Below are 12,375 nucleotides of genomic sequence, written 5' to 3'. Positions count from 1 at the left end.
TAAAACAGAATACAGGTATACATTTTTTGAAAATCTACAAAACAAATATTCAACCTTTGCACAAATCACAGCTTTGTGATTATTGGTACTCATTGCTGAAAATAAAATAATCATTATAAATGGCCGGGACCTAATATAATTCTATACAAATTATACACGCAATTTGTTTCATTCTGTCCATTCCACGTACTAACACTGGCTTTGGGCTAAGGGCAAGGTTATTTGACAGTGGATTCCAAAGCCTGTTTATAAGCTCTTCTTGAGTATTAGCAGTCACGAAATGTCAGGTGGCTCTGATTCACTTAAATGCAGGGAAAACCAGCTGGCATTAAACAGCACTGGATGGATGCATTTAAATCTTCAGATCTGTACATATTAAAGGAACACATCTGAATACTGGCAGAGAAAATTCTTATCTTCTGCAAGTGTGACTTCTAGGGACAGTGCTCAGCAACTTTGCCTGAGTAAGAGAACATGTGGCACCTGGGTCAGCACACACGTATTTCCGTTGGTGACCCAGTACGGCACTTGCATGGGCCAAAGAGCACTTCGTGCATTAGTACATCAAAGGAGGGTCCGCCACACACCACAAAAAAATGTGCATCAAATCTTTGTTGACACGTCTTAGTCAAGGGCAATTATTTAATTAAGCCATGCTTAATGTAAATAAAATTTCAGGATTTGGGTAGGCTCTGGGGCTTCCAGAAATTCTTCATCCGTCCCTTTCTGTGTACCCCCCAAACAATCACTCCGTCACTTCCCACTATGCCTTAAATTTCCTTCCCAAACTTGTCTGCCTAGAATACATCTATGCACTCTGACTCAGACTATGGATTCTGAAAAGCAATCTGAGTGTTTGGGAGGGGCGGGGGGCGGGAAGCTGGGTGAGCCTGGTGGTGGTATTAAGGAGGGCACGGATTGCATGGAGCACTGGGTGTGGTGCATAAACAATGAATTCTGGTACACTGAAAAGAAATGTAAAAGATTAAAAAAAAAATCTCCCTTATTTTAGGTTTCCCTGAAATAGGAGAGTCTATTTCTATTACCATGCATTTATACTATCCATACTTCTGGATTTTTGCTGTTTCGTGGTGTTGTGAATTCAGCAAGCAAAACCATGATTTTTCTCGCCCACTTAGCGCCACTGTTAGATCATGAGCTCTGAGAGCAGGTCTTGCTCCAGCATCCCCTAGAGGCCGAGTCTGTGGGAGCACATAGCCTCGTGTCCCTGACTGTGCTGCCGTATGAGGGCAGACCCTCATCGCCCTGTGACCACAAGGACTGTTTCCCGTGACATGGTCTGTGCCGGTAGACCAAGAGCCCCGTGGCATCTAGGTCACCTCCTGCACGGCTCTGCGTCTCTGTTCCTTGGATGAATCAACTCCCCTCTGCGTGTGGAGACTCCTCCTGTCCCTCGGTGTGGCTCCCTCCATGACGCTGCCTCTACCAGCCCCTCCCGTTCCTGCCCTAACGTGCTCTCTGCGGCCACTCATTCATCTCAGATTTTATCAAAGGTATTTGGTATTTATCTTATTTATTCCTCTGATTATAAATTCCTGAAAAAAGAAGACTTGCATCCTATTAACCTTTACATCCTACGGCATATTTCCTGAGGAATTAAGTGAGTATAGTTAAATATTCAGAAATATAGACAGAAGTGCTTGTGGCTCGCGAGGGTCTCGGGACATTTCTCCCCCAGCCTCTGATGGCGCATACGTAACACGTGACGATTAGCATGGGCTGTTCCCACACTTTCCCTTCCCTGGTGTCCTACGGCCTCATTTTACATGGGAGATAGTATAGCTAAGACCATGGACGGGGGCCATGAACTTTCTACTCTGACACCATCTTTGTGCTATAATGGAACTAAGCATTCCCATAATCAGCTGTAAAAATATTTTACATGGATCTATCACAAAATACCAGGCATTTGAAGAATACGTTCCCATTTTGTTCTCTAAGAACTGAAAAAAAATGTGGTCTAACAATATTATTTTGAATCATGTCATCTAGTCATTTTACCCATACGAATGTCACCATGACATTATCCGTACAAAGAACTCATATGCTCACAGGTCACTCTAATATAGCAAGGCAAACGTATTTCAAATACTAGCAAAACAATCGAACACAAAAAACAGATCACGCTCTTCTGTGTGAGAGACATCTCCATCTATCACTGACATCTCACAGGCCACACATTAAAACGGTGGCAAAGTGAGGGAGATGATGCCTTATGATGTGTGAAATAATCTAAATGATGTAAATGTTATCAGAAGATTAATGTCAGTTCCTACCGCAGGAGCCCTGTCTTACAGACGCACCACCTCATCTAGTCTGTGTGCCCTCTGCTGGGTTCAGTGCAAACTACCACAGGGAAGATAAACAGAAGAAAATAATTAAGGGAGCCAGGGGATCGTCAGGCTTCCCTGACGGATTATGAGGCATGTGATGAGTAGACATGGGGTCAGTACTCTCGCGGCTGAATTCTCCAGCCCAGGGAGATGTGGAGCATCTCGCAGCACAGATGGTGAATTAGAACAAGTCCTTGGCAATTTGTGGAGCCTGGGGAGACCCCAGTAGTAATAGAACAATGGTAATTAAGTGTGGGCTAAACTTTATAAAAAAAAATGCTCTGGTGCACAGGGGCCTCCCTTCCCATGGCGTCTAGTGGGCATGATGTCTGCACACAGAGTCGTCCGGCCCCTCATGGGATCCTGTCTCCAGGGTTCCAGCAGAGAATTCAGACCTGCAGGCTCCAGCACAGCATGGTTCAGGCCGGGATGTTTGGCAAAGATCACCCTTCATCTCCTGAAACCCAGCCCTTGTGCGGGTGGAGTCTCAGGCCTCACGCTGTGGAAGTGCGGCCCGTCCGTGTGCTGAGCCATTTCCGCGGCACGGATCATCAGGCCAGTCTGGCACGGGCTTCCCTGCTGGAACTCCCTGGAAATAACCACAGGGCTCCAACTGGAAATATGGTCCATGGCCCATAGGAAATAGAAGCAACATCTCATTTCTAGTAACCATGAAGATCAATGAGCTACCTCACCCCCAGATTGGAAAAATGCTCTCATCAAAGTATTCTGCATTATAACAACAAGCACCAGCCACAGGGACTCCGGTAAGCTCAGAGGCTGCAGGATCCTGTGTAAAAACCTACCAGGCAGGCAGTGCCCAACTCTTCTTTGCATTCTGGGGCAGAACTAACACATCGACAAATAATTAAAGGGAAGGTATTTCTTATATGGGGCCTGAAAACTATTTTTCTGCACATTGCTTGCTATTACAAACAAATTATGGAACTAGACATCACTAATGACATTAGCAAGCCTGGTCCCTGCTTTTGGTAGATGCATTTAATTAATTTTACTATTGTTTCTTTCCTTTTTTTTTTTTTTTTTTTTCTTCTCCTGTCCCTACCAACTGAGGCCTGATTAAAACTTGGGAGATCTCAGTTCAGGTCCTTATGGTTGGTGTCAATCAGGGCTGATGTGTGTGTGTGTGTGTGTGTGTGTGTATATGTGTGTGTGTGTGTGTGTACAGAGAGAGAGAGAGAGACAAAGAAAGAAAGAAAGAAAGAAAGAAAGAAAGAAAGAAAGAAAATGACCAAAATTTGTTTACTCCATCTTCATTCAATAGCATCTAAAATAGTTGAAAATAGCTGTTATTTGCTTCCTAACTTTTCCCTCTGCTACACTGATGATCAGGAGTCTTTCAAACATTTGTCAACTCTTACGGTTACCAGACCCTTTACCTCAGGACCATGCCAGTTGCTCGTCCACACTTAAATTATTTCACTGAAGTGAAACCATCGTTCTGGATGTAGGCTTCCTAGACACACAGAGAAGGGGGTGGAACCTGTTCATGAGGCCTGGTCATCAGCCTCTGGCACGGCTGGGTGCCTATGAACCTTCTGTTATCCAAAACACCAAGTCCTTCCTTGTGTGCCAAGATTTCCTAATTTTCTTGCCATCACGTACATGAGAAGGTACCTATTTTTCACTTTGACTGAAATTTTCCATTAATTCCATTATTTTTGTATGTGATTTATCTATCATTCAAATTGAAAAGATCCTGAATATGCTGTTAATTATGTATTTTCACTCTCACAGCTAATATTATTATGCTCCTCGATCTGACCCAAGATATGAACAAAAGTCTTAGAATGGTCCAGAATGAGGGAGAAAACCAGAACGGACGTCCTGGGACCCACAGAAACGCAGCTGAGGGAAACAGGAGAACAGACATAAAGTCAGCGCTGGAGGAAATTCTACAGTGGACGGACCAAGGGAGTCCAGGCACCAGTCCTTCGTCTGGCACAGGAACGAGATAAACTAGCCAGCGGATACCACCATAGTCTAAAAATTACCTCGCTGCCTCACTTGGATGTAATAGTTTGAATGATATTGTTTAATGATGATGAAAAATGTACAATGCATTTTTCAGTTTTATTGAATCTTCAACTGAAGGTATGGGGAGTGCTTATCACTCTTATTTATAGATAAGAAATAACTTAGAACAATGAGGAATTTGTCCAACATTATAAAATCAATAGTATCACAAATGGAATTTAAACCTAGGCAATTCGACCATAGAACACAGACTTCTGGACATTAGGGAATATAGTATATTTCAGCAAATATGATATTATTTTGCCAATAATTATATTTCTCAAAATCAAGAAGAAATAAAAAAGGCCATGGGCTATGGGCTAATTCTGACCACTAAGGTAGAATTGTCTGGTCAACTAGAAGTTAAACAAGCCCAGGGACTAGATGAGACCTCACCCCAAAGCACACACCATCAAAGGGGGTTTTCTGCCTTTGTTACACACGGCTAGCCTTGTCCATTCTCTGCTGCTCCCAGACCTCTTGCTTACCAGTCTTGCCAGTATTTTCTCCCATTTCTTGTCATCTCAGTTATTCCTCTGTCCCTTCCTATGGTGATGGATCTGGCTTTTTACCAAGCAGAATGACCTTACGTGACTTTCAGGTTCCTCTGGACCCCATGTGGATAAATTGGACAGGGAAAATGACTTATGATGACAATGAAGACAACCAATAAGAATATTTTCCAAAACATCCAGAAAATAATTGATATAATCCCCTGGCTTCAACTTTAAAAAAGAGACATCCTCTAAATGAAGCAACCCCTCAAAACTCTGACTTTGAGAAACAAATCGCTCCAATGAGAAGAAAATAGGAAACTGCCCAAAGAAGCCAAGGTGGTTACACAAGACGTCCTCCAAGGAACTCAGTGTGCTGGCCACGCTGCGCCACAGCGGCAGTGAGCCAGTGCAGCAAGGTGAAGGTCACGGAGGTGAAAGATGGTCCGCCCCCCCTCCCCCGCTTTCTCAAATAAATAAATAAAAGCTTTAAAAAATAAAAAGAAAATAAAAGAAATTGCTCACTTCATGTCTCCAAGTCTCATTTTAACAACTCTGACCATCGTTCGGGTTCTGTTTGTTAGGCGGTTCTGGCCAGGGCTCTCGGCTTTCAGCACTGCCACTGGGCTGCAGCACACGGAGCCATGCCCGCCTGCGACGGGGACTCCACTGACATGGGCGCCTGCTGACCGCGCTACTGACCAGCCACCCTCCTGTCACCCTCCTGCGGCCGCCCTGCTCCCTCAGGCACAGCAATATCAAAATCGGCCGAGTAATAACTCTGCAGTGAGCTCCAAGACTGTGAGTGGAAGAGTCACATGTCTCTCACTTTGAATCAAAACCGAGAAATGATTACGCTTACTGAGGAAGACATGAGGCCTATCGTGCTGAACAGTTGGCCACATTGTGAATGCAAATGAAAATCCTTGAAGAAAATTAAAAATGCTACTCCAATGAGCACACAAGTGATAATAATAATAATGTGAACCAGCCTTATTATTGCTTATGTGGAAAAGGTTGAGTGATCTGGACAGAAGAATAAAGCAGCTACAATGTTCCCTTAAGCCAAAGCCTGATCCAGAACAAGGCCCGATTCTCAGTTCTATGAAGGCTGAGAGGGGTAAGGAAGCTGCGGAAGAAACATCTGAAGCAGCAGAGGCGTGTTAGTGGGATTAAGGAAAGAAGCCGACTCTGTAAGATGCAAGGACCAGGTGAGGCCGAGGTGCCCACGGAGACGCTGCAGCAAGTCACCCAGGAGATCCAGCTCAGAGAACTCAGGCAGGCGGCTGCACTCAACAACGGACTGCCGGTGTAGACCAAACAGCCTTCTGTCGGGAGACGACGCCATCTCGGACTTGCACAGCCAGAGACGAGTCAATGCCCGGCTTCAGAGCTGCGAAGGACAGGCCGGCTCCCCTGTGAGGGGCTAATGCAGCCGGTGACTCTAAGTGGAACCCAGCGCGCACGTCCCATTCTGAAAATCCTAGTGTCCTTTGGCATCGCGCTCCATCTACTCTGCCTGGGCCCTACACACGGATTGACACGGCCTGGATGACGGTGCGTCTGTCTACAACACGGTTCACTGAATATGGTAAACCCACAGTTGGGGCCAAATGCTCAGAGAACAAGATTTCTTTCAAAACACTGCTGCTCGCTGACAAGGCACCTGGTCACCCAAGAGCTCTGACGGAGACGGACCGTGAGAGTGACGTGGTTTTCACGCCACTAATGCAGCGTCCGTCCTGCAGCCCGTGATCAAGAAGTCATTTCAACTCTCAAGTCTTCTCGCTGAAGGAATTACAGTAAAAAGCTGCTGTAGATGGTGATTCCTCTCAGGGATCTGGGCTAAGTAAAAACCTTCCAGAAATGATTCACCATTCTAGATGCCACTGAGAACATCTGTGATTCCTGGGAAGAGACAGAACATCAGCACAAAGAGGAGGTTGGAAGAAGGGAGTCCAACCCGCACGGATGACTTGGAGGGTCCGAGACTCGGTGGAGGAGGGACCCACAGACGGGGCGGAAGAGGCCGGAGAATGGGCATCCGAAGAGGAGCCTGCAGACGGGGCTGCACCGCTGTGCTCTCGGGGTCACACTTGGACAGACGAGAAGCTGCTTCTCGTGCAGGAGCCCAGAAAGTGGGCTCTTGAGATGGACTCCATTCCTGGTGAAGATGCTGGGAAGACTGTTGAAATGACGACCGAGGATTTAGAACATTCCGTAAACATACCCAGTGGCAGGGTTTGAAGGTCTAACTCCAGTCTGAATAAAGTTCTACAGGGGGTAAAGGCTATCAAACAGTACTTTATGCTACAAACAAACTGTGAAAGGAAGAGTCCATCAATGCAGCAAACGTCAATGTTCTTATTTTAAGAAATTGCCGCAGCCATCCCGATGTAAGCATCCACACCCTGATCAGCCAGCGGCCACCAACACTGAGGCAAGACCCTCCACAAGCAAAAAGATGACAAGTCATTGAAAGCTCAGGTGGTAGTTATTGTTTTTGAGCAGCTAAGCTATTTATTTATTTATTTATTTGACAGACAGATCACAAGTAGGCAGAGAGGCAGGCAGAGAGGATGGGGGGAAGCAGGCTCCCTGCTGAGCAGAGAGCCAGATGCGGGACTCGATCCCAGGACCCTGAGATCATGACCTGAGCCGAAGGCAGAGGCTTTAACCCACTGAGCCACCCAGGTGCCCCAGATAAGTATTTTTAAATTAAGGTATATACTGTTTTTAGACAATGCTATTGTACACTAATAGACTACAGTACAGTGTAAACACAACCTCTATATGCATGGGAAACCAAAACAATCATTAGATCACTTTATTGTGATATTTGCTTTATCGTGGTGGTCTGGAACCAGATCCACAATATCTCCAAGGCAGGCCTATATTATGAATTAAACTTTCAAGTCTCAGTCGTAATTGTGAAAGCATATCTACTGACTTTTAAACATCTTTACACTAAGTTTATTACCCATTCTAAACTCACTGCTTCATAAAAAGACATGACGGTGTCATATCTAATATTGTTTAAGTAGTTTTTCTTTAAGATTCTCTGTCTCTTCTAATTTCAATATTCCTTATATTCTGATCCAGGTTCTAGAATGCTAATTTTTATATACTATTTTATATAGTATACATTTGCTCTTCATTTCCAATTTAAATTCCTTCTGAACACTCCCTCTCCCAGAAGCTTCTAAGATATACTGCATCACACCAAAGCCACACTTTTGGGCACCCTGTCCCGGCCAACCATGCAGGATGTGCCCAACCTTACTACCTCAAAGTCTTTAGTCAGAAGATCCCACAGGAAAGGTGAAGGCTTGTTTGGGATCAGACTCCAGCAGGCTCCCTAATAGAACAGTTCCAGAAATTGGACGTGCCACTCCAACTCCCCAAGGCCACAATAACCCTCTTACTTAATGAGATTTTCGTCAGTAATACAGCCCTAATCACATGTAAATTGCCATTGCTCTCCATCATCACAGTCATAGCAGGAATGCAGATGTTTTAGATTACCTGCTTCCCCTCTACGGTGTTGATGTCACAGACGAGAACCAAGAAGACGGACCCCAACGCGAGCTGCCTTGAAGAGGTGGTGTTCAATGAACAAGACACCCCAGAAGAACGGTCAGGGGGACAGATAACCTCAGAAGCATTAGCAACTCTGAATACAAAGCAGCACACAGAGTCCAAGGGGGCTCTGCCGTCCACGGAAAACCACACTGACCACACCAACGAGAATATACGTGCACACACACAGTAGAATGCTAGCAGCTTCCATGGAGGGGTCACAGTGATTTCAAGAAAGCAGGTACCATTTTTTGGATAACAGTGAGAAACTCCCTTTGCTGGTTTTCTCTGGAATTACTAATTTAGTTTCATTATCTCTGTTTTTTTTTTTCTCCCCAATTTCCTGAGTATTTCTTCAAATCACCTCAAGTAAAAAGATCAGATTTTTACTATTCAAAATTTACTGGTCCTTGCTTTGGTTCTGACGTGATTTCCAGCCCACAGAGAGTCAGAGGCTTAAACTGTCCAGCTTCTATAGCTTTTGAGTGACTACAAAATTACTGAGATCCCAGAAAGAAGTCGAAAGGGCGAAATGCAGTTAACATGTTTTACAAATTACTTGGAGACCTACAGGAGCATTATAAATCAGTATACATTGAAGCTGCCTGTTCAACAATTTCCTTATGTTTATTCACAAAAGATTTTTCCAATGAATAAAATTTTCAACTCAATTTTTTAAAACAAGCATGCATCAAATTTTCATCTTGGGTGAAAGGAAGAACCAGTTACTGTACACACTGAAAATGTACTGTTCCATCTGAAATAATTCATCGCACTTAACACTGACTGATCTTACTACTTACTGACATATTTTTAAAAGTTTTAAAAGATAAAGTGCATCGTATTTCTGAATATCATGTTTGTGTGTCCTAAAATCCTGGCGACATTAAGGGCAGTGATGTCCTCAGCACTTTGTAAAATAGTGTTTAAGTCACTTAAGGCAATATGTGACCTTCATTTATTGGTCAGATTAAAAAAAAAAAAATCCCTTTAGCTCCTTACAGAGGAAGTCCCGGGGTGAAGTGGAGTGTTAACACCAGAGGGAGGATTTAGTAGCTCAGTGGGAACATTTACAGCAAGAAGTGCCATGCTTTGCCCAACCGTACTGAATTTTTAAGGCTTATGTGAATGAAAGACGTGCCAGAGGCTAGATGAATTTACCCAGACATCGCGTTTCCGTGCCACTCCAGAGTCCGTTGGCTAAGCACTCTCTGACATGAGACCCCACAAGGGTGTAGCCCGTGTTGCACGTAAATATGGCCGTGGCCCCGTAGACCGTCAGTGTGCCGATCTTGTTACCGTTTGGGGGGAAGGAGAGGCTTCCACAGGAGATCACTGGAAGGAAAAAAAAAAGTGAAAATTGTTTCAAGTCCACAGATTATTCTTTTGCTTAAAAATGACAAAATCAGGGGCGTGTGGGTGGTTCAGTCATTAAGCAGCTGCTTTCGGCTCCAGACATCATCCCAGGGTCCTGGGATCGAGCCCTGCATCGGGCTCTGCCCAGCGGGAAGCCTGCTTCTCCCTCTCCCACTCCCCTTGCTTCTGTTCCCTCTCTCGCTGTGTCTCTCTCTGTCAAATAAATACATAAAACCTTACAAATAAATAAATAAGACTGAATCTTTGGTAAAAATATTTATTAGGGACGGGGATATCTGCTTAGGGATGGTAGGTCAACCACATAGAAAGCTTAATTTTCCTTCTTACACCCTTGAAATGAAAATGTGAGCATTTAGAGCGGATTCCAAAACCGCGCGGTGTATACACATCATTTCACAAGGAGGCTGGTCAGACGCGTGGGTTGCCCACCTGCCCTCCTGGGGGCCCAGCCGGGAGAACCGCCAGGCAGTGACTGGACCTGGGAGTGCAGGAAGGCGGGAAGGAGGGTGAGCTTGCGCGGGCCAGTGAGGGCGGCACACGACTGAGCGCGCTTGCTCCAGTGCAAGGCCTCCGTTCACCGTTTCTTCCACTGACTCGCGTGACTCACTGGGACGGAGAGCTCCACACAGGCTGTGGGGCGCCTGGGGGGCTCAGTGGGTTAAAGCCTCTGCCTTCGGCTCAGGTCATGATCCTGGGATCCTGGGATCGAGCCCCGAATCTCTGCTCTGCAGGGAGCCTGCTTCCTCCTCTCTCTGCCTGCCTCTCTGACTACTTGTGATCTCTGTCTGTCAAATAAATAAATAAAATCTTTAAAAAAATACTGACTTTGTGGCCATGTGGAGTCTCTCTTTATTTATTTCTTTCTTTTTTAAAAAATGATTTTATTTATATATTTGACAGAGATAGAGACAGAGAAACCATGGCGGGGGGGATGGTCAGAGGGAGAAACTGGGTCCCTGCTGAGCGGGGAGCCCAATGTGGGACTCGATCCCAGGACTCTGGGATCATGACCTGAGCCAAAGGCATGTGCTGAACTGACTGAGCCACCCAGGGGCCCCTGAGCCTTCCTGAAAACTAAAATATACAAAATCCAGGCCTCCAGGTGTTGTAGCTGGGGTCCCATTAGCCCCCGATGAACACCTGCTTTCCCAGCAGGATCATTAACAGGGTCTACTTTCAAGCACAGGGTGATCGGGGTTGGGGAGATACAGTCAATGGTCACCTTCATTGTTGATCCTTATGGCACCACCCAACTCCCTGCACTCGGAACCCTGAGACGTTTGAGCACAAAAGGTCAGTGGAATCTCAGGGAAAGAAGAAACCACAAGGTCATCAAGGCCGACGGTTCTTCAGGGGCTTACATGTGTCCCACACACCAAGGCGTTGAAGGCCACCCTCAGAGGAGCACAGAGAGCTCCCACGGCACTCAGTGAGTCACCGTGCACAAGGGGCTCAGAGCAAAGGTGGCACGTGGCCAACAATTCCCGAGTCCCTGTGAACAGTACACAGATCAGAGAAGGTAAGACGGTGAGTAAGAACAGATTCTGCCTTCAGGCTACTCAGGTTCAACGCCAGCTCTGCCAAGATCTCCTCCAGCTTCTGGGCTCTCATTAGCTCTTCTCCCCAGGGCTGACAGCAGCACCTGCTGCCCAGAGCCGTGCGCTGGATTCAGAGAGAGGACACCGGCAAAAGCAAAACAACACCGTGCATGGGACCAGGGCTCAGTCAGGGTTAGCCAGGGCAAAGCAGACCTGGGACCCATGCTGTGAGCTGCATCAGTGGACCCCTTTACTGACAGTTCAAGTGAAGACGAGTTTGCGGGTGTGGCCTTCAGACCTGTCTCCTGCACCGGGCCGACCTTACTCGGAGGGGTCATAACTGTACTTCCGCTTCACACAGACAGACACAGGCTGGTGGTGTGTGTTCCGGGGGCATCGCTCACCGGGTTTTCTGGCCGTTCAGCTCCAGAAGAGGTCATGAGCAGAAGGTTATTGGTTTACTGGTTTCTGGGGTCCCTGAACTCTTACGGCGTTATGTTTCATGCATTTAGTAACGTTGTTAACATGTGTGCTGTACCAAATGTTAACGAATTCCTGTATAATTTATTTTTTTACATTTATTATGAACTTTTCATTAAGCCTTTCCCAAACATGCTATGAACTTCACCTTGAATTATGGTATTTAAAGACCCACGTGGAGTCACTTAGTATAACCGGACGGTGTTTAGAAACTTCTGCAAGGGTCAGGAAAGTGCTGACCAGCCGTGAGGTCTGAGCGCATGACCCCAGAGGTCACCCCGCGCCTTCCGCGGACGCCCAGCAGCAAGGCTCGCTCTGCCCTGCTTCTGCACCATTCTTTCTGCCTCTGTTAGAAATATCCCGGAACGCACATATTTTAGGTCTGTCCTCCACTAAGGTTCACTAGACTGTAAAGAAGAACTAATGGAGCAAACTTGTAGCTTTTCAGCAGCTGGATAATGGGGTTTCAGATGGCGCAGTCTCCGCTGGCAGCAAACCCGTACACTAATGAGGACG

The 12,375-nt window shown here is 46.0% G+C and overlaps 1 protein-coding gene across 2 annotated transcripts in view; it reads right to left on the bottom strand.

Annotated features, from left to right (window-relative positions):
* CSMD1 (CUB and Sushi multiple domains 1) overlaps positions 1-12,375 on the bottom strand; it is a 1,903,837-nt gene that overhangs the window by 58,575 nt on the left and 1,832,887 nt on the right. For both annotated transcript variants that reach the window (XM_082715632.1, XM_082715633.1), the window contains exon 52: positions 9,626-9,799. In XM_082715632.1, the coding sequence (XP_082571758.1) occupies positions 9,626-9,799 (174 nt within the window). The remainder of the gene's footprint in view (positions 1-9,625; positions 9,800-12,375) is intronic.

Source organism: Mustela nivalis (assembly GCF_964662115.1).
Source record: "Mustela nivalis genome assembly, chromosome: 20".
Lineage (NCBI taxonomy): Eukaryota > Metazoa > Chordata > Mammalia > Carnivora > Mustelidae > Mustela > Mustela nivalis.
This window is presented reverse-complemented; position numbering and strand designations above follow the sequence as displayed.